A 27,341-nucleotide genomic window follows, 5' to 3' on the forward strand; every position below is an offset into this window, starting at 1 on the left:
TTTTTTCCTTCATTTAGTCTTATATTTCCATTTTCAGAATATTACAGAATTTAGTACAAATTAAGTTTTGCTGACCTGCAAAAGTCATCAGGACATATGGAGATAATTATCACTACGGCATTACAAAGGTATAGGCTACAATCTAGCACATCTTTACCTAGATGTTCCTGCAAAACTACTCAAGAGTAATCTTTTTAGAAGTCACAGATGACAAGAAAAGATAATACAGAAATAATAAAGCACTGCACAGCTAACATTTCAGACCCTCTGGAAAGCCAAAAGGATAAGTTGCCCTGACCTAGATATGCTCCAAATCTCATAGGTTTTCTTCACCAAGAATTAGAAATAATTCTTTGAGAATGCAAGCTTTCATTCTCAATCAGGTTCTATGGCGAGAATTCAAAGACTGTATCTTTGGTAACAATGACTTTAAGCAGCCTTCTATTTTGACAGAGGTGAAGTTATTTATGGTGCTTATTGTGTATTCTTTGAAAAGTATTTTCAAACAGAAGTTTGAAATTCCAAGCAATTACATACAACTCCAACTGATTACTTCTAAAGCATATTGATGACTACAGGATCTTAATAGAATTTTATTTAAAAAATTCAGAAATCTGCTGGGATGGTACAAAGAAAGAAGTCATCAAAAACCCCACTTTTCTTTCCAAAGAGTTCTAACTAGATTCAGTATTGGTTATTTTCTATTCTTAACTTTCCTTTTTAAAAAATTGTATTTTTAAGATTGTAATTTTAGCTAAATCTTAGGATTTTTGGAAAAAATATTGTGTTCATCAAGTAAGTTGGTGTTTGATCAAAGAAAGCGATAAGCAGTTTAACTAAGAAGTCACCTTTTTACAGCAAAAACTAAGTTTTGGGGTTGATGTGGTTTTTTGTTTGGTGTCTCCCCCATGTCATGTTTTCACAATAAAAACTAATTAGAATCAGCTGAAAGAAGTCTATGCTGAGTTCCCCATTACCAACACATTTCTTGCCTTTCTTAAAGACACACAGAACAAAATCCACCATATTTTCCACATTTACACATTACTGGGAAGACTGAAACTTACTAAGTGCTGGATGGTTCTCCACAATCCGTACTGGAATAGTGTGTACATCTCCCAAGAGAATCTGATGGACTCCTCCTTCTAGGCTTCGGGAGTCATCTACCCCTCCAACTGCTACCAACTGTCCCATGGTGACCAGACTCTGATCAGAGCCAGGCAGAGTTCCAAAGGCAGAGGCAGCAGCATTATGTTGTGTTAGGCCAGCATCTGCTTGCAGACTGTGTCCCTGACTAAGTACTAAAGAATGGTTGGTCATTGCACTTCCTATGGAATCCAGGAGACTCACAGGGCTGGGAGGGGAATGGTTATTTACAGCTATCGGGGCTGTTGATCCATTTGTGGAGGTAAAAGTTGACTGCAGCTGTAATCCCTGTGAAAGAGAAGGCAGAAGAACTAACATACCAGTATTTACAGCAGGAGGAATTTGCGTTTAATGTCATGTATTTTGCAATGCTGGAACAACATAGCTTTTGACTTCCTACACATCATCTCTTTCAAACAGTCAATCCCAGCAACCCTAGGCTAACGTTGTTATTAGAAAACAATTAGGACAATGGTATCCAGCAGCAACTAGAAGACTACTTATGACCATAAAGCTCTAATTTTGGATCAATATTCAGTTTCAAATCATTCCCCAATACTGCCCATTCCCACAGGAGGTGAGCACTAAAAGCTAGCCATACTGCTTTGAAGAAAAGAGCGGTGGAGCCAGGCTGTCTTCAGAAAGAGAGCGACACAGCAAGTAGAACAGCATCTTACTGCCAGCTATTTCTAGGAAAAAGATGATGCATTTCATTGGGGTTCAGGAAGTATGAAGGCAGCTTTTCAAAGAAGCAGTTAGAGAAAAAAGCTACGAGAGCCAGCTTTGAAGGGACATGAGCTTTAGAAGAAGGTCTTTTAGCATGACATTCTTATCCTCACTCTTCAGCCTTTCAATCTGGAAGTTTACAGATCTGAGCTGGGAGCAGTTTTAGGATTTTAATGTATTTTCTTAAGAGGCTGGAGAGGATTTAAAAGAAGAAAGTAAGTCTGACATTTCCCCCCAGTTTTGCAGCATTTTTATTATGAAATGACTGTACCATGTGGAAAATGAATAGGTGTTTGGTTTGAAGCAGAAGCCCACTACCTTCATCTTCTTGGTTTTGCCTTCACAAGAGACCTTAACTTCAAAGTGTCAAAAAATGGTAGTGTGATCCCCTGCACCACAGCTATATGCTAAATGTGATATGCAAGAGAGGCCAAAGTAAGAGTTGACAGCTATTTCCAAGTCCTAGCCAGTGTTTGGCATCATTAGCTGAGAGGGAACTTGCTGTTCTCAGCTCGCCTTCAGCATTCCCAGTGCAGAATGTCTGACATTCTGTAAACAACTTGACTGTACCTGAAGTTGTGCAAATACCTTGGGCTGAAGTGAAGACAGTGAAGACAACAGCTGACCTGTTTCTGGTAGCAAGGACCCCCCGCTCTGGTTGGATTCTGCTTTGGTGACGACTGACTCCCCTGCTGAGCTCCCTACAGTGCCACAGAGACAAAGCAGACAGTTATGACAAATTTCTTCTTACTGTTTAAAAGCCTCCCCTGTGAACGGAACAAACCACTTCAATCTCAGTATAGACATATGAAAGACACGTATATACATAAATGCTGTTCTCTTCGCAGAAGTTGTTGGATGCTAACAAAAAAAGGCTCGGTATGAGGAAAAGATAATACTATAGGAAGATTGTATGTGCCTGTTCAGAGTAAAAAACAGAAGCACCAATAAATCCGTTTTGGAGGGTTAAGTCATTGCAACCTACCCTGTGCTTAGAATTTCTAGTTATAACATAAAAGTGAAACATTTCTATCAAACCAGCAATCAGATAATTTGACAATACATACACCTCAGTAAGGGCTCAATAACAGACAGGCATCAAAAGAAAGTGTGGTCTTCCAAAATAAAAATCTACGCAGGAAATCCTCTAAGTCTCACCACTCCCTTCCAAACATCGTCGTGAAATTAGGATAATTTCTACACAGTATCACACCAAAGTCCATTTATCTGGAGGCCTTTCAGCCTACAGATTACATCACATCCTCAAAATTCTTATTTAATGTAAGAATGATGGACTTCATTTCCTGAAGACTTGTAAAAATTGTGGTTCACTTTTAGCAATTTCTGCAAAAAAACCTCAGGGGATCATTCCATTTCCTATTTAAGCCACTCAGAACACTTTGGATAAGATTTATCCAGACACAAGTAGACACTGCTTAGCCTCTTATTTTGCAATTTCACTGCTATAACTGTAAAAGAAGAGCTTATCCTGTGCATGTAAAATAGTCTGATGAATGGAAAAAAATTGAAACTGGTCAATCGCAAAAAGCTTTCTACCAGGAAATCAGGCAAAAGTTTCCAGCAATCTAAACGAGTGGAGATACATTTTTCAACATGTATACGGATTTGCAAACTCTAACTCTTTATAGTAACTGCCCGTCAGATATACTCTATATATCTCCTTGAACACAATTACTTCAAATATTTAGGCTCTTTGTAATACTGTACAGAGGTTCCATATGCATATGTGAATATTCACATGTAGTAAGAGACGGTAGTTCTTTCCTTAGGTTGTATTCTACACCAACATGCCTATGAATAAAGCTAATAGTTCAACTCCTAATCTACCCAAACACTACCCACTGCATGGGCATTCAGTATGAATGCCAGAAGCTAAAAAAACCCAACCACATATATGTGGTACTTCATCTGACTTGTTATTATACTTCATAAAAGATGTAAAAGGGAACACACTTAAGTTTGATAGTTACAGTGATTCTTACACTTAGGAGAGAACAGAGAAAGCTGCATCACATGGAGATATGGAGTTCTGCACAACAAAAAAAACCAAACAGCTGGGTTTATTTCTGTTATTGTTCAATTTCTTAAATGTAAATTTGTCCCAATTCAGCAAAAGTTGAAATGAAAAAAGATGTATACAAACAGTAATTTGAAAAGTCAGTGGTGTTTTCCCTTGCTACCACTTCACATACATTAATGAGAGCTGATTTTTTCAGTGTCAGGCTTCTTTCTTTGCTTAGACTTGTAATACAATTATAAACATGTATTTGCAATGTGTACAAACACATACCCACATTATTTAAGCGGAGACAGGATATGCTGGAATAAAAAAACCCGCTTATATTCAGTGAAATGGTGCACATGTGCAGAAAACTAAAAAATCCAATTCTCTCGCTTCCTTTAAAACTCAGTATGTCACCGGATGGATGTTTACACGTTTGATAGGCTACTTTGCCTTAGAAAATTATCTATGAAAGACAAAGAAAGCAAGAACTGGTCTTCCTGAACCTTCTCCAGCATTCAGTTCATACCAAAAGTAATCCCTGCTGAGCTCTATCACAGCTGTTGAAGGCACAACTATTCTGTATCTCTCCATAAAAGCACAGTAATGGAAATATTAACACAGACATGCAAGCTTACGCACAGTAAGTCGGCTCATATTGAAAATTCCTTTTTTTCCTAAAACACAAGACTTCCTTAAAAAAAGAGGGATGCTATTCAAACTGGGCCTAAAAATTTACCTCTTGTCCTCTGACAGTTGGATTGATCCATTGCAGCAACAGCTAAAATAAGAGTTAAAAAAATCCCAAACAAAACAAAGCCCAACATTGGTCTTTTTATTAACTGTAAATGCACTAGTGTGCATGGAGCTGCTCCATGTAAATCAGGTTCACCAAGTCATTTAGGAGAAATCACACAGTGAGCCAAATCTCTGGGGGTTTATCGTTCCTGCTACAAGAAAGGTAAGAAATGGATCAGGCAGTGACAGGGGCCAGAGGGGAAAAAAACCCAAACACATCAGGACTTCTTCAGGCAAGAACCACAATGGAGGGTAACTGTTGACACAAGTACATCTTTAAACATGGCAAACTGTGGCAGTGCCCCTTTGGTCCCTGTAGACTTCTCTATCAGCTGTCTGGAACAAAAAGTACCCACCAGCATGGTCCAACTAAATGAGGAAACAAGCTGGCAGTGCCACTGAGATCAAACACATCTAAGAAGTCTGCAGCATTGTCTTAATGTACGCAAACGATTAGGCTCTTACACCTTGCTGCAATCGTATCCCTGATAAAAGCCAACAACTTTTCTGATGAGTTTCATACTAAACCTATTAAATGAGGGATGGGGAAAGCATCCACAAACACGCAGGAAAGTTCTTTTGGTGTCACGCTAAACAAAATATCCTTGAAACCCGGGGAAAAGGGCAGAACAATCTCATTTTAAATTTATTATCAGCCACCATGCTCCAGAAGCATCTCAACTTACGTATAATCCTAACTATGTGGGTAGCAAGCAAATCTCGTTAAACACACACGTATTTTGTTTTAGTACATGTTTTGAAGTTGGAGTAATAGTAGCAGGAACCCACTTTCAATAAAGGAAAAATGGTGTAATTAGCTTCTTCAAAAAAAACAGACCTTCGACCATGAATGCATAAACCCAAGTTTCTATAGAAATCTACAGCAGTCACTGGGAAGAGATGCTACTTTGGCTTCACACATTAAGGAAGTTTCACCACACTAAGAACTGAATAAACATATCTCTCAGCCCTGCTGACACTAAAAACCTGTGTTGCTATTTCTATCCTAAGCATTAAGGAAAACGGAAAAGAGCGCTCTCAATTCTGACAACAGAAATACAGCGTTCATTGTTCAGGGCCTAATCCTAGCAGTGGAACTTATCAAGCCAATGACTCTGTGAGAAGCAGGAATCCTAACATGCATTCACGTCCTTTTTAGCAAGATGTTTAAGCATGTGTGAAGCACAAACCATCAAGGAACTCAAGTACCCAGTTGGCTCCTGGGTACTGTGTGCCCTGACAGATATGTCTGTTCAGTAGGAATTTAATGCTCTCTACACAGCCGTTCGTAGCACCTTCATCCAAGGCAAAATACTCTCTCCACATAACCATCCTCTTAAAATCTTCAGTTGCTTGAGGATGCTAAACAAAAGCCAAATCTATAATTTTCATCCTTCTGCCAACCCCATCATGACTACATGTATTCTTCCACACATATGCACTCAACTAGTTAAAAAAAAGTATGCCAAAATAGACACACCAAAACAATCCTTCTGAAGTTCAGCTCAGTGACAGAACATGACAAGAACCTCTCTGGAAGGAAACTGAACTTCTGTGACAGAGCTAATAAACCAAATCACATTTGTAGACAGCTAAGGTATTAATGCAGTCCTACCATCTGAAGCTGGCGAGGCAAATGTAACAGTCACCGTTTCTGTGAGAACATTCCCACTGTCTGTGGTCCACTGCAGCTGAAAGGAAAAAGATCGCAGTTCTCAAAAAGGGTGCAAGTTTGTCTACTACAGGAACATAGGCTCAATACAGGACCTGTAGGAAAATCATGTCTAAAACTACACTTTCTTATTTTCTTGTAACTATGCATTTTGGGAGCTCTTGGTTTACAACAAAACAAACAAACATAAAACAACCTGTAAAAGTTTTTTTTAACATGCACTATACCAGGAAGGCTAAAGTCTGCTCAAGACAGTTCAAAGGCTTTAAAATAGAAAATAGTCAAACCATTTGGCTAACTAATAAGTATCACCCACTCACCTGGGCCAAGAGCAGTGTAGGGAGAGGGAAAAGACTGATGACAGTATGATTTAGCAGTACAATTTGTCAAAGATGATTTTAAATCAGCAATTCCTTAGCAGTCAACCTCATAACTGGGAAAACTAGGATCACTCTGTATCCCTTATTACTCAATAGGTGGAAGAAAATTAAGGAACAACACATAAGAGTTACTGAGCATTCTGAAGTATCTACGTCACGCTTATTTCACTTGCTATAAAGTGCATTTATTAATATTTACACATTCAAAATGTTGTGCAAGCCCTAATTTAGATTGCACATAAGCCATACTTCATTCCCATTTTTCAGATACAGAAAAGTAGTAGTTACTTCTCCAAAACACAGGCAACGACAAAGCCATGAATGAAATTTTCTGACACGTGTCAATTTTTCTATACCACATGAGCTCCAGTTCCTGTAGTCATTATGAAGTGCTAGTATTGTATAATTTGTCAATCAACTAATAGCAATCTAATGCTGATGAGATAAATACTGAATAAGGTCAGAAGGTTTTATTCACATTTAATCCAATCTTGCTCAGCCAGAGAGTCCACTAAAAATATTACTGCTGGAAATAAAAAGCCATAGAGAATTTTGGATGAAATACAGCTAAGTAGTAAAAATTAAAAATAAGACTTCCAGTATTTAACTCCAAAAATCAAAAAGAAATATAAAGGCCAACGTACCGTTGCTGGTATACTTTCTGAATTATACACCATCTCGCCATTCCTCAGGGACTTCTGCACTTCATGGATGTGGTTCTTGATGTCATTCACAGTGGGGAAGAAGGACAGGTTATGTCTTTCTGGCACTTCATCAGGCTTGAATAATTCTCTTTCCACATACTTTCTGTCACATGTTAAAGGACATTCAAATATGCATATTTAAAATGTATTGTACTGTTTCCCCACTGCTATCTTCTCCCTCCCCTTGTTGCAACAAAAAGAGCAAAAGCCAGTTCTTAGTGCATCTGCTACAGAGCTAGGAATTAAAAATCCCTATTTATACAACTAACTTTAAAGTGGATGGCAGCTCTTAGTGGCTACCTACAACAAAATGGAAAGAGAAGACAAAAGCTAGGAAAAACTGATTTTCATGACTCATGGGAAATATATTCAGTAATGCATCAGCCCTGCCATTTAGTTGCAAACCAAATTCGTGAAATGCAAAAGTAGATATAGCACTACAGACTGAGAGCATGCCAGTACTGTACCTTAGTTGCTTCCTCACTGCATAGACCTGCTCTACTCCCTGAGACACCAGTTCTCGGATCTTGTCTGCCACTTGAGGATGAAGTCGGGAAGGCAGAGCGCAGTTCTCATCTCTAACAACTTCCTCCTCCTCCTCAGGAGAAGACACAGAAAAATGGGAGGGTGAAGGAGGGAGGCAGGAAGTTTCCATTTCATGATATTGGTGGGCTTGCTGAGTGGGTAACTGTACATACCACCTGGCAAGAAGGAAAGAGTTTCTACACACAATTCTTAAGCAAAGGAAATAAAATTAGTCTCTTGCGGGAACAGTCGGACAATCACAAACGACCTAGTTCTTAAGTTTTTACAGCCCCCGAGTTGGAAGATACTGCCTTTCAGAGCTCAGGGCCCTCTCACACCTTTCAATGCAAAATAAACCAGCTCAACCCCCCAAATAATACAACTATTTCTAACTATTCCCGGCATGAAAACATCTGCTGAAGTTCCACAGCTTGGTGCTTAATACAATTACCAAACTAAAAACTCCACAGCCACAGAAGTCTGACTGAGATTGTGGGATTTTTTTACTATTGATATTGAGCAAGAACCTTAATAAAGTGACTAAGTAAACAATACAGCAAACCAAGCAAATTATTGCTCTTTTTTGCTTCATTTCTCAAGATAAATTAAAAAGTGGAAGTTTCACCTGAGGACACCGCCAGCATCTATCAAGTTCTTCTTCAGCATGTTGAATGCTTTCTCCTGCTCCATTCTTATGATTTTCTTGTCAATTTTAGGGTCAGTAGGGACTCTGTATTCCGGAAACTTTTGAATCTTTTTAATATAGATCCTTCCAAGGGTGGGGGTGGGGTGGAGGGGGAATAAAAAAAAAAATTCTCCTTCAATATACTTTGCCGTCAGGGGGAAGGTAAAACCCCCACCTACTTCATATTAGATACTAGTATAGAAAAAGTTAAAGCAGAGTGTTGTAGGAGCTGAGGAGCCTCTAAGAGAACTGTAGAATTGTTAAGAACACATCAACAGAGATGGATGCAGATGGATACAGACACACTTCTGTTCCAGTCGGAAGCCACTCAGAGTCATTTTGTACTTCATCAAAAATCCTCTGTCCCTCTGTATAGTAGAAGCACAACACCGTTTCTCAACGGGCTGTAGTTCACCCAACTTGAAGCCAGAATTGAACTTGAACCCAGCTGCAGCTGTCCAGGTAAACACACTCTTAGCTCAGTAAAAACTGAACAAACACCCAGGAGGATGCTCAAGGACCACGAAAAACACATTAGTGTTGTAGAAGAAGAAAGTCCCCAGTGAACAGGAAGAACTGTAACTCCTTCAGCAAATAGGACATCTGCAAAATTAGGATGATTGACTGATATGTGCAATTAAAAGCCTGAAGGAAAAACAACGTATAAGAAGTTTTAGGACCAAAAATGGTAACTAAAGGACACCACAATAACTAATTAATGCTGGGGTAGAGAATGATTCCCATTTGTATTGCATATCCTGATGTACTGCTACTTTGCATCTGGGCGATCAATCAAATCTCAGCCTTACTCAGTTTAAGAGAACAGCATTTCTTCCTTCCCTTTAAATAAATACCAACCTCAAGTTATCAAAGAGATGAAACTAAGAGCTACAGTGCATATCAGCTACCACCCCCAAACAGTGCTCTGCCAAGGCTCACAGAAAGAACACTTTCTTAGGATGCTGAGTAGCTCTTCCAGCTTTACAGACAATTCTTACCTTGCTGGACAAGTGGCTTTGTACAGATGGCCAGATGTGCCTTCCCGCTCACCAGCTTTTTTGGGCTGGAACCCTTTCCTCCTTGGCCCATATTGGCACTCCATTACAATGGCTCTGCTTCCTGGGAACAGAAAGTAACGCACTCTCTTTATTCAAGCAACCAACTGAAGCCATTACAGTAAAACAGTAACTATAGAAGAAAGTTTTGAAACAGTTATTTCTGTTTACCATCAGACTCTTCAGAAGGCAGAACACTTTAAGTGGAGCAAGCATTCAGATACAGTGCAAATGCTTTTCTTGCAGCATATAAGGAAGACAGAGCATTTTCAAAGCATTTCCCAAACTTACTACACCGCACAACACTCCTGCAACATATATGAAGGCAAAATACTGGATTCTGCCCTGGTACCCACCAATACTTAAGATGAGCAGCCTTCCAAGTTACCAAAGGAGCACAATACCGGTAATAAACGTAAGGGAAGCAGGATTCCCAAAATAACTAACAAAAACCACAGCTGAAATCAAAGGTCAGCAGTTATTTCCAGTCTCCTGTCTTAAATCAATACTTCAGACTATGCTGTCCCATAAATTCTTACTTGCAAGCCTGACCTATCTTACCTGCTAAATAACACTGTTTCAGTGTGGCATACCCACACAAAACCAGACAGGCTTAAACAAATATTGCTTAGGTCTAAAATTAAAGTAAGTGACTTCTTCCAGTCAGACCTCTAACAAAATGGGTACCAGGTATAGCATTAAAGTGGTCAATGAACTTCTTCCAAATTTCTTCCACGTCAAGTTTAGTTATCTTTTATCTGTAGTTCATATACTCCAGTATGCAGGCAAGGAGCTGCCCATACCACAAGTGATATAACCAAAACATTTTAAGTATCACAACAGCAACATGATGTGTTTCCATAAGACACCCAATGATTTACTGCCTTAGAGTATGACATTAAAAAAAAAAACAAAACAATGCAAATAAAGAAATAGGAAAGTTAAAAGAGAATTATGTATAACAAACAGATATCTGGTGTCTTTTTTAAAAAGAAAAAAACCCAAACTTAAATGGAACTTCTAGGATTGAAAAGACTTCAGCAGCTTTAAACTAGTCCTTGCTAATATGAATCTCAAAACCAATTTGATGGGGCCCTTATTTTACAGAAGTATCAACTATCCACAATTCTTATTAAAAATTACAACCAAGATTTTGATGATTAGTGCATGTTTTACACTATAAGGAGCTACCCAGCTCAAATACCCAGCTGTATTTCCCCACAAATGAAGCACAGCAGGGAATGTATTACAGATTGGTTCCACTTATGCAGAAGGGATAAATTCCTCGAGAATAACTGAATTCTAAACTGTGCAGGATGGAAGTGTTATCTGGGATTTAAACTGCAGTTTAGTAAATCATGTTTACTGCCTCTGGTGTAAAGGATTTTAAGGAAAGCTTTTCACAGAGGAGTTATAAATTTAACCTGAACATATTGGAAAGGCAACACATTAGAAATATACATAATGCCTGTTTGGGAGTCTGAGGAAAGCAAAAATATTACAACTTAATAATCTGAGTCTCTAGTAGTCTACAACACTTTAAAGAAAAAAAAAAAAATCTATGTGTGTTTTTGCTCTAAATACCTTACTGTGGGGCAACTCACTTATCAGGCAGATCTTACAGGAAACTAAAAATGTCTCCTATGCATTTTGGGGGAAAAAATAGAAGTGTAAGTCGTTTTGGCTTCATTCTTAGCTTTCTTATACCTCACAGTTTATGGCTGAAGCTTTAAAACTGGTGATAACATTTCACTTTTTCAGTTACTTTCAGGGCAAAAAAAAAAATCAAGCACATAACCTACATTCCAGTCATTCATGATCTCTATATAACAACTAAAACCTATTAATTTCATACCTGAATAAACTCTTATTAACTTCACATATGCATTGCATGAGCTAAACTTATAATTACCTGTGAAGTCTGCACATTCATTTTAAAAAAAAAATAAATCTGTCTGCTGAGATACGGTGATGTGTATTTTCCTTTTTAAATGTATTAATTTTTTAAAGGGTGCCATTCAAATAGTTTATTGGCTCCTGTGGAACAAACTCTTCAAAGGATCTCCAAGTTAGGCAAGAATACTTGAACAAGCTCTTACCCTTACAAGAACTTTCACATCCTGATAGAGCAGATGGGGCCTCCATCTAAAGATCTCATCACAAGAACCCCCATCAAATGGTACTTAACTAATTTATTTCTAAAGAACAAGAGGAAATAATCACAACGAAACGTAAGCCTGTGGTTTCATGGAAACCAGCTCCTTCAGACTGTGTTACGGAGGTGCCCAAGCTGCTCTTTTTTTATGTTTGTGCCTTGACTTTAATCAACACTAAGGAACACCATAAAGATCCTTCTTTATGGCCAGTTGGCAACTGATGTTGAAATTTTGAAAGTAGTTATTAAAATAAAAGTTAGTTACCTGCATTGACAAAGGGGATCCCATCATATGGGACATACTGAGATTTCCACATCAACCGTGTGGCAGGTTTGGCTGGGCTTGGAGACTGGCGCGTCCCCCACACACTTTGTGTTTGCTGCTTGTGTAGCGTTAGAATGCTCTCTAATTCTGTCTCGCTCACACAATAGCCGCGGTACGAGTCCCCAATTTTCTGTATGGAAAGGAGGTGAAATAATAGGATTATTCACCCAGCTGACTGCTGAACACTACACAAGAAAATGAAAGCAGTCAGGGACTCTGGCAAGTGAGGATGCAGGCCCAGATTTTTGGCATTTCATGGTTTTTTTTCCCCACACTACTATCCTCACAAATAGATTTACCATAGGATGTAACACCAGAGCAGTCCCCACTGAAGTCAGGAGTTTGTCAGCCCTCCAAGACCACAAATACACCAAGAACCCCTGAAAAGATTACAGTTACTGCCAACTCTGATTTCCACAGAACAACTTCACTCCTGTTGTTTCCCCCCCCCAACACACTCTTCTGTTGCAGTCGCCTCCTAGACAAATTTATCTTTGTCGGGCAAACATTGTTACTTGACTCCCACAGAGAATCTCTGAAGCATTAAAAATTATCTCCACATCTGCTCCAACAGATACTCGCTGCACTGAGCTGGAACAGAATACAGCTGCTTGTACCACCAGTAACCGCCTCACCCACTTAGTGCACAAACTTTTAATTGAATGTCTCACATAATACCCCTCCCAATCTTCAAGGCACTCTTGATTCTCAACATTACACAGAAACTTAATATACTAAATTGGCCATGTGCAAACTGATGATGGTTTCAATGCTAAGCTCTGGGCAACTCCAGAAAAACTGCATCTAACCTGACTCAAAGTAAAAAACAAACAAAGAAACAACAAACAACCTGCTGACTTGGCAACATCCCCTGTGACAGCTGTTCAGCTACTTAGTGCCACCACAGCTGGTTCAGTGCTGGTGCACCAGGGCCAGCCAGCAAGCAGCGAAAGCACTGGGACACAGAAGAGCTTTCCATCCAAATTTGGAACGCTTCTGTTCACATGCAGCTCAGGATCAGGCTGACCAAGCAGCTGGAAGTAACACCTAGAGCAGTTTGCTACCTCAGTCTTACAGCACATCTGTGGGGCAAACACATAGTGAATGAGTACTAAGGTCTGATGGATCTACTCTGTCACCTTCAATGACAGAGCAGCCAGATGTTTAAATAACACTGACAATAAAAGCAGCAACAGTGTCTCTCCAGGATTATTATCTCACAAACACTTTAGTGACAACTGCGTAAAACTTGCCTCATAGCCACCCAAGAAGATGCTTGTGGTTAGCAAGACCTAAAGTCAACAAAGAACAAATGAACACCTTGTGAATGAACTGGGCCAGCACGGTGTGATGCTAGCACAAGCCCAAAAGCAGAGGGTTATGTATGCGCTGGCTGCACAAGTCATTCCAAGATACCAGTTGCTCACACTTCAGCAGCTCACTGCACTGCAAGCACACTGCTCCAGCAGGTAAGAAAACCTACATGGGCTGCACTCACACAGCTGTGGTGAGGATGAGAAGCTGGCAATTGTTTAGCCAGAAATTATAAATAACATTTCTTGTCCAAAATCTGATCTGAAAAATCCAGGAGAAGCAAAGTGGCCTGAGAAGTACCACAAATACCTTCTTTACAGAAACCCCTTTTGCAAGAGGAATTACAGTACCACTCCATGCAGTGAATACTGTGTGAACAGCATTTGTCTTTCCATATTTTATACCTGCCGCTATAAATAGGTCATTGAGCTTATTCTAGGAAGATGAGAGAAGGATAAAACTGTTGTGCCAGAAAAGCAGCACTAACCGTTAAGGCACTGTCTCTTATTCTGGCTCTACTTCTGCATAAGATAGATCATTTTCCCAAAACGGGTGGGAGGGGAAGACGAGAAGAAAAGCATACAGCATGTAGGATCCCTGCTCTCTAGGAGCTTCCCAAGTAGGAACAAATGGGCAAATGAGACCATCTGCTCCACAAAAATAAATTAACTTAGCTTTGTACATTTGATTAATTAATGCAGTTTTTAATTACACTCGATTTCATTATGCTGATACATGCTGGAAATACATTCTGATCAGACCACTGAAAACTAAGTAGGTTATAGAAAATATTTTTTTTTAAATCCACTTTTTATTAACAATTTAAATACCTTGAAGTTATCGCATACTCTCCAACCCTTTAACTTTCAAGCCAAAAAAAGGAGCAATATCTTTTCTCTCTGCTGGCCTCATCTCAGCAAGGGTACATAAAAGCTTACACTGAAGTACACACATCAAGACTGCAGTTTTCCTTGAGTGAACTAACAGCAGCAGGATACCAGAGGCATTACACTGTCTAGGCACAGCAAGTGTAAGGTGAACATTTCAAGGCAGTCAGGGAATCAACACCAAACACAGAGCTTAGTGCTAATTTTGGACAGCTGCAGCTTTTACTGCTCTGTCTTTGCCTGCAGTACTAACTGCCAAAGGAGTCATTGTCCTCTGGAGTTCAGTCCTGGCCAGCTCCCAGGGACAGACAACTGGCAGCATGTAGCAAGGCTGTGCCATGGCTTCACCTGCTGGCACCTTAGCTGAAATTTACACAGACCTCCACACTCTTTAAGTTTGTTTCCATTCTGGCAAGTGACTGAAAGAGTGGAATTGTGAGTTGCCATATTTATCTGCACCTCTACTAGATCTCCAAATGCCAGTTGGACCCTTCAATCCTATTACTAGTAACAAAACATTCTGCAAGACAGTCACACCTGAAAGATAAATGACACCTCAAAATCCCATTCTCTAGTCTGTGCCCATGAAAAAGCACATGCATCCTAGCAGTCTCCAGTGGATTTACACTAACTGACAAACTCAGCACAGCAACTCTGCTGATAACACACAAGGAGGAAGAGAATTTGTGTTATTCCTCCTGGGATGAGCTGACTCTGCAGGAAGAACAGCAACAAATTTTATTTTTTTTGTTGCTTAAAGGAACAAGGAGGATTAATGCACACAGGCAATAGTTCTGCAGAACAGAAGGGACAGATGTTTATATCCTCAGAACACACTCAGACAATATTTTGATTTCCTTTTCTTTAAAAATAAGAATTCTTCTCTAAATGCTGCTGCTGTGAATTTTAAACACAGCAGGTGAAATCTCTTGTAATAGACTCACATAGACCAAGCAGACCATAATACAAGTCCTCCTATAAAATGAAACAAATAATAAATGATTCAGATAAGCTACATTGATGTTAAGACTGGAAAGTATGTACCACGCAGTGCTAAAAACACAGTAATAAATGTTATACATCTTACTGAACTTTAACAACTAACTTGCCATTTGAATTAAGGGACTCATTCTGTGAAAACAGTATCTCCACCATGGAAGAATTAGCATTACTAATTTTCTGACCTCTTAATGTTTAAGTGGATATAATAGGGGTCAGTACCATTTATATGAAATAAAAGGCATATAACAAAGAGGAACAGATTAATATATTTTGTTCATTTTTAAATTGTTTCTAAGTGGATACAGAAAGAAACTCAATTTCTAAGTCCCCGCAACTGCAATTTCCAGTAATCAGTGGCCAAGCCAGTAAGAAAAACCTCAAATGGCAGGGATAGCTAAAGAGGTGAACCAGCTAGAGAGTATGAGTTTTCCTTTAAAAAAGTATAAAGAGAAAGTAAAATAAACATCTATTAGGAAGAGTCTGTCAGCAGGAGGAAGGGGTAGGTCATCTCTTAAGAATCTTCCCATCTCCCCTCCCTTCCTTTTAAGTGATTTATGATGCATTCTAGCTGTTGATATCATCCCAGTCATCAGGACAGTTCTGCAGACATCTAACAATATGCAAATAAAAAGAGAGTTCTGTTTAGGTCAAAAGCCATCACAAGGAATAAAGACAGAGCATTTTTTAACAAAAAAGAAAACAAGCACAGGTAGCCATGCTGGTACAAAAAAAACCCAACTGTGACAATATCTAAAATAGAAATCCTTAGTAAAACATTGACATTAAGGTGCTCTGATAAGTCCCAGACTTGACCCTGGCAAGTCATGTGTATTTTGATTTCTAAGTGACAACACAAACCAATACACAAGGTTGCAGGCTGAGGCCATATAAAAGCAATTTTATTCTTTAATTAGTGGATCACTAAGGGCAATAAAAACCGGTTTGCTCAGCAGAAGACAGCAGAGCTTGCACTGTAGTTCAAGAGCGAACTCTGATGTGGCACAGAATGGCTTTTCCCAGTGCTGTATGACATTGAGATTTCAGAAGCACATTATTTGCTTCAGGAGCTGTTGATGGTCAGTTATTCTAGCATTGCCCAAAAAAGGAAGGGATTCCACAGAATTTTATGTGTTTAAATGTACTAGTAGAACCAGCTAGTACCAGTACTATTTTATAATACCAGGAAGCTTGAACATTACTTCTACAACTACGAATATTATTCCTTTCATGGAATAGGATCAGTATCTTAGATCTAGGTGATAAAACATCATGTCAGAATTCTTTGTAGCCCACCTCACAGCTCCTGAGACGGCGTGCCCATGCAGGCGTATTTGGCAGCAATGGCTGGAGAGGGATGGGAAAGGGATCTTCCACTACCCTGAAAACCAAAAAAATATAGTAAAAGTCTGTACAGACAATTTCGTCTAAACTACAGGTAACATATCAAATCAGTGCATTATGTATAACCCTACAGCATATGATCAAACTATAGATATTGTATCAACTTGCCTTAAAAACCCAGAGTTCATTTTCCCCATATTCTATTTCATTGTTAAAATAATTCACAGTAAACATAAGTATTTAAAAAACCCCACTGTTTTCTACATTCAAGAAGACCTCTGAGCATTCAGTGTTCCCAGTATCGTTGCTTGATGACAATAGACAAAACATCGTGAAATAGACCAGCTACCTGTCTTGATAATTTTATTACACAGACTGATGGTAGAATGCTAAAGATTAAAACCAATATCAAACACTTGTAAATGCTGCACATTTTAGTATATTTTTAAATTACTGAAAACGAGCTCCAATAACTATTTCAAGTAAGTATGTGCTCATAAAAATCCATTCACAAACTGTTTCTCTTCATTTTAGAAGTTTCTTGAATATATATAAATTGTGCTGTAGTGACATTATTCTAATCTATTCCATGTTCTGATTTCAAAAGAGCATAAACCAATGCAAAGCCAGCCTGCAGTCCACGGAACAAACATCTTTCTCTGGGGATTTGTATTCTTTTTTTCGGTAATTGTTGGGGGGTTTTGTTTGGTTGGGGTTTTGGGATTTTTTTTAAAGCAAAAAAGAATCCCAGATTATTCAGGAATTAAAATAGTAGGTACCACTTAGCATGGGGACAGAACCCAGTGGATATCAAGAGAAGAAAAACATAACAATTATTTTAACTTTAGAAACTTTGCTAACCAATCTGCCTGTCTAATTGTTCCAACACACTGTTAGCAGCTATTTGCTCATATTTTATCAAGGAAAGCTTAAGAAGTTATGCAGAGAACAAAGATTAGGCTTTCCCTGTTAATGCCAACTATTGAAATCTGTCTAAAAAAATTAACCTCCACATTTAACACTTCTTGTGGGAGGATGGTTTATACAGGTTTTAACACACTCATGCAAGAAACTCTGCTCCCTCAAACTTCAACTTTCCCTGCAGTGCCTTCATTGGATCACTTTCAACTTTTGGTTGGCAGTATCAGTGTCTGTTTGGAGCAATGTCAATAATTTGCACTGTGCTACTTTAAATGCCCACCTATTGCTCTGGTCAGAATATATCCAACTATCTCTGGAATACAGGTACTTTAATTGCTTTTTCCACTGCTCTGGCACATACAGAAACTGCCTGCAAACACAGCTAGCTACACATCATTCGCTAATAGTAATGGTTCATGACATCCATTGCAAAAACAAACTGCAAGAAAAAAATCCACTACTAACACTGGATCAAAGTGACTGTTCACCCTTTTAACTCCTGACCTACCTGGTGGTTGTTTTTTTCGATATGGTGAGAGATGCCTGTGGATGTAGAATGTAACTGTTTGCACTGTCTGCTATAGCAGCCACCGCCACAGTCTGCAAGTTCCCATCACCACACTTCTCTTCCAAAACATCTTTGCAAAAATAAAACATCCTCCTGGTTAATAACTGAACTCAGAATGGGGAAATGACAAGCTATGATTAAATTTTGTGTGTTGGAAAAGCATGACATGAAATAAGATTTCTAGGTGATAAAGTAGTTTAGCAGTTGTAATCAATACTCAAATTCTAGGCACACATACAAAGATATATTTGATAAGGTTGTTTGTACTCAAGGACTTTGGTAATCACGCTACTGCTAATGAATCCTTCCCCAACGATGCACATAATCAGAAGAATTTGTAAATTACCCTGCTTTACATTTCCACAAATCCATATACGATTGCACAACTATTTTGTTCATCTGCAAATCACACAATGATTTCTTTTAAAATAAGAAAAAAGGACATTATGATACTGCTTTGTACTTAGAAAAGAACACCTAAACAAGAAAAAAACAGGCCTCATCATTGAATCTTACATGCTGTTCAAACAAATGTTTTATCCTTTCTTGATAACGGAGCAATCCATAAGCCAAAAAAATACTGTTAGATTGAAGCCTGTGTGTATAGTTAAACAAAAACATAATGGAAAAATGTGAAAGCAGACATTTGATACTTTGGTCTCAACATAAAGGGAGCTCTATTTAGATGCAGGATTTTTTGCCCTTCAATTACAAAAGCTTCTGTCCCCCATTCCAAGACAGAGTGATAAGCTAGTGACTCAGTACAGAAATCACTCCACTAGAAAGCTTGTGCCAGAAGATTCGTAAGCGTGCACCTCAGAGTAACACCGCTCTGGCTCAAAGCTCAGAGCACTAGTTCCTTCTACACAGAGGTGCCCTTAAGCCACTAAGGTCTGCTCTGAAGCCTGTGCCATTTCATGCATTACCACCACCTGCAGGCAAGTGAAACTCACAGGCTGATAGTCCATTCTCCTTCCCCTTTAGTCTCCATAATAAACCACTGATAAGTCTTCCTGACTGTCTCTTAAAGATCAAATCACTACAAAGTCTTTTACACAGTAAGTCTCTAGGAAAAACAACAAAAAACCCCTGTAGCACTGTTGCAGATCATGTATTCAAATACTGTGAAACAGAGCTATGTACAAACACGGAGTCCCATGTAGGATGAAAAATGTGAATACAAAAATACTACTCAGCATTGCAACTCACTGCCTACAAAAAGTAGTAGCAATTCCTTAGTAACTGAAGGCTCACAATCAGCTTAAATTCATGTAAGACTACACTGCAACCAAACGGTGGGCTTATGCCTACAAGTGCAGGTAGAGAAGGAGGGAAGGATGAGCATTAGGGTAGGAGCAAGCCTGGAACATGACTTCAATCTCAACTCTTTTTTCTATCTACTCAGCATCATGACTCTAGCCTTACCTTTGAGCTCTCATTCCACAGGAGCACTTAGATTTTGAGAATTTTATACAGAAAATTCAAAAACCATTTAATAAAACTTGGAGAATTTAACACAACATGACAACCTAGTTCTCAGTCTTATTTTGTGAATGCATTTTGCCACTCAGCAAGACTTGCAGATAAATAATCAATGCTTTCAGATTTCAGTATGTTCCTTTTCTAGGGAAAAGCTTAACATTTGCACTTCTAGTTTTGCATCCCACCACATACTTAAAATGCGATACTTAATACACTGAGGGGGAAAAAAACGTAGCAATGAAGTCAGAGTTACATCTCCATTTCTTCACTGGGAACTGCATTTCTACCTAGGTACTTCACTCCTGGCTTCACAAAAGGTGCATCACCACCAGTGATCTCTGGAACAGACTAGAAGAACGTTAATTCTTCTATCTGCATTACATGAATTAACTACTTCACTCAAAAGGAAGTAAAGAGACAGCGAAAATTTGAAGCTGATAGCACAGCTGTCTGACTTGGCACAAACATCCTTATTAATAGTAAATAAGGCAAGAAGCAGCTTTGTACTCGCTATCTCAATCTATCCATCACATATCTAAAATGAATATAATAGCTCTTATTTCATAAGGCTTTTGCCCAACAGAAAATGTGGTGTGTGGGGTGCCAGATTCATAACCAGAAAGCAGATTCAGTAAGAATATATTTTTCTCTTGTAACTGACTAAGGAAAGGAAACACATACAAACAAGGTGCTTATAAAGAGATCATGCAGGATATGCTTAGTCACAGGAACACACACCTTCAAGTCCCACAGGTTAAACTCACCCTGTGTGCTAGTCACGTCCAGAAGCTGACCTTGAGGAATGATCACTTGGGCCATTCCTGGCTGGGCAGAAGGAATGACATGCAGCACCTGTCCATTTTCTGACTGGCTGGCAACAATCATCTATAAGGCAATTACACAAAAGCATGAATGGCACTAGTTTGTATGGTAATCATCATGCAGCACAACTGGGTTTGCTTATTACCAGAACAAGAAATATTTTGGAATTAGGGCCTGTAAATTAACTTGATTTCACATAAGGAAACTGCCCATTTACTATCAGTTTCTTAAAATTACCTTCCCCCTTTTAAAATAGCCCTTTAATTGATTAAAGGGGAGAAAAAACAACTTAGAGGATTCTACAATGAATTAAACATTTATTTGAAACATACAACACTACTATTAAAGCTATGAAAAACCTGAAAGCCATTCATCATGAGAGAGTTACCTTTTTACAAAGTAAGTGTTAAGAATTACAAAGCAAAGTTTTAAGCAAATTAATTGGGGGGGTGGCGGTATTGTTGGGGGGGGGGGCGGGATCGGAGAGGCAGCATAATGGGTTAGCTTAATGCTAATGTTCCAATCCCCCCAAAAAACCACAGAGAGACTTATCCAGGGAATATAGAGAAAGCAGCAGCGGTAGAAGTATGAGATCTCATCACACTATAACATCCAGGCTTGATAATGTTTAATAAAATTAGTAATGGCTAGAGACAGGATTTGCCTACCTGAGGAAGGGCAACTGGAGCATGAACTGAACCACTGAAAAGTTTCACCTCGTTGCTAGAGATAAAGTCTGAATCAGCTGTTGTTACAACAAACAAGCACCATGTAAGAGTTCTTCAAAGAGCTCCCTCGTCTGTGAAAACACCACCGGCCCTGTTTCAGACACACTCACCATCTGCGCACTGGGCCCTCCGAGGGGCTGCAGCTCACAAAGTGGCTGCCCGGTTTGGTCTACCAGGTGGAAACCCTCTGCAGAGTGAGGCTGCGGCTGGGGTGGCCGGGCAGGCGCAGCCGATGATGGAGAGCTGCCCGAGAGGCATACTGTGGTGGGCAAGGCTGCGGGAGAGTCACTCTGTCCAAACAGTGGATCCCTGGAATCCATGCAGGTTAGATGCTTTCACAGAGGAAAAACAGTAAAATGTACTTTAGTCCTGAGTAGCAATTTCTATTTAAAAAAAAAAAAAAAAAGAAAGAAACAGAAAAGAACATTTAAACCGGTGTGCTGTATTGTATACTCGGAGGGAGCTCCTGTCCTTCTGATCATGAGGCTACTAGCTAACACTAGCAGTTCTGGTTTTGTTTCCCCTTTCCATGCTGAAAATATATTCTTGTTTCTACTTCCTAGAACAAATTCTCTTTACTAAGGGCAAAGAAAATCCCACGTGCCCAAAATCTGTTCCCCCAAACCACTCATCACTTTAAAACATCTCAAGTCTACCCAGAAACTGAGAGGTTATAAAGAAAAAAAAACACACATGTAAAACATCTACCAACTTGATCTGACTTCAAAAGAAATCCTAGATACTATTCCACTTGGCCTTTATATACATGCATTTAGCTATGAAGACAAAAATCTCTACACACTTTCTTAATTCTTTACCACAGAATTAAGTTCAATTTCTTAAAATTACTTTCCCCCTTTTAAAATAGCCCTTTAATGGATTAGAGAAAAAAAAACAACTTAGGAGATTCTACTATTAATTACACACTTTTATTTATATATATACACACACACACAATAAACAAAAAAATCAGTTTGAAACCAAATGGCACAACAATCCAAGGGAAGGAACTTTTGTACTTTTAAAAGGACACAATGTATTAGTATAAAGGCAAGAAAAAACACATTGCTGAAATATCATACTGCAACATACAAGCAACACAAAACCACCAATTCAGTCCAAGAATTACACAGTGCAAGACCAAGAACCAGATTTTGCAAGTCTCAAAAAATAGGTACTCAGAGTTTATTCTCATCAAGCTTGCAGAATCAAGTTCTTGTAGAACCATTTTAATTAAATTTTAATGTTTAAATGCAAATATCTGTCTTGTTGAAACTCTGACAACACATATATTAAACATGTAAAAGTAACGGAAAATAGGCAGCCTTTGTGTAAAATGTCATATCAGGCTGTCATTTGGACAATGCAAGGAGGAGTGCAATTTGTTGTATCTCTTGCAGCAATCACACAAACGACTGACATTTCTGCTACTAACTACTTGTTTTGTAAACTAGGAATCCAAAGAGTGAGGAAAAATGTTTCTAAATTTTATACATATACACATACACAGACACACACAATAAACACACACAAAAAAAAAGTTCAAAAATGAATGGCACAAGAATCCAAGGGATGGCACTTTTGTACTTTTTAAAAAGACTCAATGTATTACTATAAAGGCAAGAAAAAACACATTGCCGAAATATCATACTGTAAATTCATCAGAGAGGATGTAAAGAAAGCATCTACAAAGACAAGACATTCATACCTCACCTGAGAAACCTGATAATTTGTTTCTGACTCTCCTGTACTATTGCAGTTGCCTGTGAACAAATCATTAGATCCCTCTACAGCAACGTCATGGCCAGCTCCATTTTTTTGGCATTACAAGATGACCTGAAAAAGTTACAAAAGTTTATTTCAGCCTTCCACACTTTAGCCTCAACCAAAACATTGCTGCAGGTTTTGGTCTTACAAATTTAGTCTTACAAGTTCTAACAGCGTTGCAAGCTAACAGCAAAGCCCTCAAGAAATCCTTGCCTCTTTATCACTTTATTTCTCACTGCAGAAAAATTTCAGTGTGTTGCTCCAGGAGTATAGTTTAGTCTCTTGTAGAAGACAATTTGCTTGACTCATCACTGCACACACAGATACAAAACACACACTCTCACTATTTTCATCTAAATATGTCCACAAAGCACTCAACTAACAACCGTGCAAGTCTAGAGAACACTTGATATTTAACGATACACCAGCACAGCTTTACAAAAATATTAGTCATCTACTTGCATAATCAACAGACAGGATCTTGAAGTAAATTACATTTGTTTTAAAGGTTTATAAAACATGATATAAATGAACTAAAATTACTCTTGTTAATCTACAGCAGTAAGCTTTGGGCAGGAAAAACGTCAGATACCCAAAACAAAATTTAGCATGAGTCATGCAATGAAAGACAAAAAGACAGAACTCCCAGCACTTCGGAGATCTACCTCCTATCCCAAAGAAAAGTACCTTAATGAGCTCAGCTGCCCACTATAAACCTTCAAGCAAACAAATACTGGACAGTAAATTGCCACATCTACAGGATAAGGCTTTCACCCAGACAGTATGCCCTGTTAAGCAGTGATCAATGCCAAACATTCATAAAAAATGAGACAAAATGACAAATTAATTTGGTCCCTACATTACTAGACTACATATGTCCTAGACTACACATGTAATATGCCAAACTGAATAGAAGAAAACGTAATTCATGGAAGATCATGGAACAGATCCTGCTAGAAGTTATGCTAAGGCACATGGGAGGACAGGGAGGTGATTCGAGAGCCAGCATGGCTTCAGCAAGGGCAAGTCCTGCCTGACCAACCTAGTGGCCTTCTGTGATAGAGTGACTAGATCAGTGGACAAGGGAAGAGCTGTGGATGTCTGTAAGGCCTCTGACACAGTCCCCCACAACATCCTTCTTTCTAAACTGAAGAAATATGGATTTGATGAGTGGATGAGGAATTGGTTGGATGGCTGCATCCAGAGGGTAGTGGTCAATGGCTCAATGTCCAGATGGAGATCGGTGATGAGCGGTATCCCTCAGGGGGCCATACTGGGGCCAGTACTCTTTCATACCTTCATCAGTGACATAGACAGTGGGATCGAGTGCACCCTCAGCAAACCCGAGTTTGCTGATAACACTGAGCTGAGTGGTGCGGTTGACACACCTGAGGGACGGGATGCCATCCAGAGGGACCTGGACAAGCTCAAGGAATGGGCCCCTGTGAACCTCATGAGGTTCAACAAGGCCAGGTACACCTGGGTCGGGGCAACCCCCAGTATCAATCCAGGCTGGGAGATGAAGGAATCAAGAGCAGGCCCGTGGAGAGGGACTTGGGGGCACTGGTGGATGAAAAGCTGGACATGAGCCAGCAATGTGCGTTCACAGCCCAGAAGACCAACCATATCCTGGGCTGCATCCAAAGCAGAATGGCCAGCAGGTCAAGGGAGGTGATTCTGCCCCTCTACTCTGCTCTGGGGAGACCCCACCTGGAGTCCTGCATCCAGCTCTGGAGCCCTCAGCACAGGAAAGACATGGACCTGCTGGAGTGGGTCCAGAGGAGAGCCACAAAAATGATCAGAGGAATGGAACACCTCTGCTGTGAGGACAGGCTGAGAGAATTGGGGTTGTTCAGCCTGGAGAAGAAAAGGCTCCAGGGAGACTGTATTGCAGCCTTCCAGTACTTAAAGGGGGCTTATAAGAGAGATGGGGACAGACTTTTTAGCAGGGCCTGTTGCGACAGGACAAGGAGTAATGGTTCTAAACTAAAAGGGGGTAGATTTAGACTAGATCTAAGGAAGACACTTTTCAAAAGAAGAGTAGCGAAACCATGGCACAGGTTGCCCAGAGAGGTGGTAGATGCCCCATCCCTGGAAACATTCCAGGTCAGGTTGGACGGGGCTCTGAGCAACCTGCTCTAGTTGAAGATGTCCCTGCTCACTGCAGGGGGGTTGGACTGGATGACCTTTAAAGGTCCCTTCCAAGCCAAACTATTCTATGACTCTATGATAATTCCTGTAGTTTGGGGTGAAGGAGCGGGAAAGGTGTTCAGGATTTTTCCCTTCAGTATTTATTTTAAAGACAGGCAGTGTTATATTAGCACATGACTCATATCAGCTTTATCTTCACTACACCATACAGTAAATTCCTTGAGATGGACCTTCTTGGCTGTGGTATTTCAACCATTTACAGCTTTAGTAAGGAGAACGTAAAAGGCTAGAGAGTCACTTTAAAAGAACTGTACCACCCTGAAACCACAAAATTATTTTGCTTTACAAAGATATAAAGGACCACAGGCAAAGTAAATCCACACCTCCTTGGCTTCTGAAGCTGAATAAAGCATCCTGCTGATCCAAACAACATTGTGAAGTTAAGCTGCTCATATGCTCAATATACTAAATACTTTAATCTAAAGCAGATTTCTTTTTCCATTCAATTTTCAGGTGATGACACTCCAAATCAAGTTGCAAATGAAGTTACCTCACGTTTAGCAAACATTTTGTAGCTTTGGATCTGAGAACAGTTATGAGATATTTCAGTTAAAATGTCTGAAACATGTTAGCAGCAAATGAAAAAGAAAAATAAATTTTATCATCACTCAACCATTTTCCCTCAGTTAAAAGATGTAAAGAAGATACGTCAGTTTTGCCAAAGCAGCACATTTAATTCTTTGCGATAAACTGAAGAAGTTTATTCCAGAGATACCAATAGTGCATACCCTGAGCATGCTGGAACTTGACTACAGAACACAAGGATAGTTGTACAGGGACAGACCAGAGTCCGAAAGAGCCCAGCACCCTATATCTAACACTGGTTAGGGAAAAAATGACAGCAGTAGGGTAAATATGCAGTGATATTTATCCAGCCTCCTCTTATAAGCAGCCCAGAAATATCTGAAGTCTTACCTTTGTGTTTAAAAACTGCCCTTGGTACATTTTTGCCCTGTGACTTTGTCTAACCACTGTTCTAACCCAGGCAAACCATTGGCATGCACATCACCAGGGACAATGAATTTCATGGTTTAACTATCCAGGTTTCATTAACCAAAGTGCTGTGCAATGCCAAACAAAAAAGTTTGGGTTTTTCTTTTGTCTTAAAGAAATATACTTTTACAGATACTTACAGGTACATATATAGTTAATAAATGTTACAGTTGCATAAATACCGCTAACAAACTCCCCAAACAAGACAGTTAAATCCTGTATACATATACATGTATGGGTATTTTGTCATGAATGAGTAAGTAACATAGAAGTCATCTCTTCTTTTCATAAACTTATGTAAGTGAAAAATTTCCAATGTAACACGATTGTATCACACATTTAAAAACAGGCTAAGGGAGAAATGTGAGAGTTTAATGTTAGCGTAAAACAGGATCAACAGTTGTATCCTCAGTGCACATATCAAACACACAGCTCTCCAGGCTTCAGCTCTAGCCTTCATGCAGCTCCACCTAAACCACTCTAAGCGCTGCTCTTTGTGAAGTCCACCACTCCAAGGCCATCTCCAACTCAAGGGTTAGAGCATTTTAACACCATAGGACTGCTTCCTTCACCCTGCCTCCATTTGGGAAGCACTTTGCTCAAAATCAAATCTGTGGCCATTGCCACCCTTGGTTCAACTCTACAAGCAGCCACAGAAACTGCTAGCACAGACAAACACGATAACCATCATGAGCATTTTATGCAGGGTCTTGCAGACAGGACCTCCAAGAGAGCACACAGTATGAACTGCCACCTAGCCTGCACATTACTATCTGTGGTTCAATTCCAAAGACAAACCCACTGAGAGTTCAAGAACATTTACCAAAACACAAAAGGCAGTCACATCTTGATTTATTTAGTCATCAGGAACTCGCATGACAACGCAGCTGCCAAAGCCAGGGGCACCTCTTGCATACACTAGGTTCTCACTGACTGTCATCCACAGGCATGACATGTATAACATCAGGTACTCTCAACAGGAACAGGATTTCAATGTCCACTCTGAGGTGCACCCTTCTCATAGTTGCAGTCTCCTCTCTAATCCAGAAGCCCACATACTGTTTCTTAATATATCAACATTTAAAGACACTAACAGAAAAGTCAAACTAGG

General features: G+C 39.4%; 1 protein-coding gene across 1 annotated transcript; it reads right to left on the reverse strand.

The window, feature by feature from the left end:
- Positions 1-1,014: 1,014 nt before the first annotated feature.
- CARF (calcium responsive transcription factor) lies at positions 1,015-20,594 on the reverse strand (the record flags this gene model as incomplete). Its single annotated transcript, XM_082001205.1, has 11 exons — positions 1,015-1,434; positions 2,443-2,561; positions 6,309-6,384; positions 7,390-7,552; positions 7,917-8,150; positions 8,600-8,743; positions 9,658-9,778; positions 12,135-12,324; positions 16,691-16,775; positions 18,168-18,297; positions 20,474-20,594. 11 exons carry the CDS (start codon positions 20,592-20,594, stop codon positions 1,045-1,047), a joined length of 1,773 nt encoding a protein of 590 aa, XP_081857331.1. The 3' UTR covers positions 1,015-1,044.
- Between the last annotated feature and the right edge of the window lie 6,747 nt (positions 20,595-27,341).

This window comes from Phaethon aethereus (genome assembly GCF_964289735.1).
Source record: "Phaethon aethereus genome assembly, chromosome: 6".
Lineage (NCBI taxonomy): Eukaryota > Metazoa > Chordata > Aves > Phaethontiformes > Phaethontidae > Phaethon > Phaethon aethereus.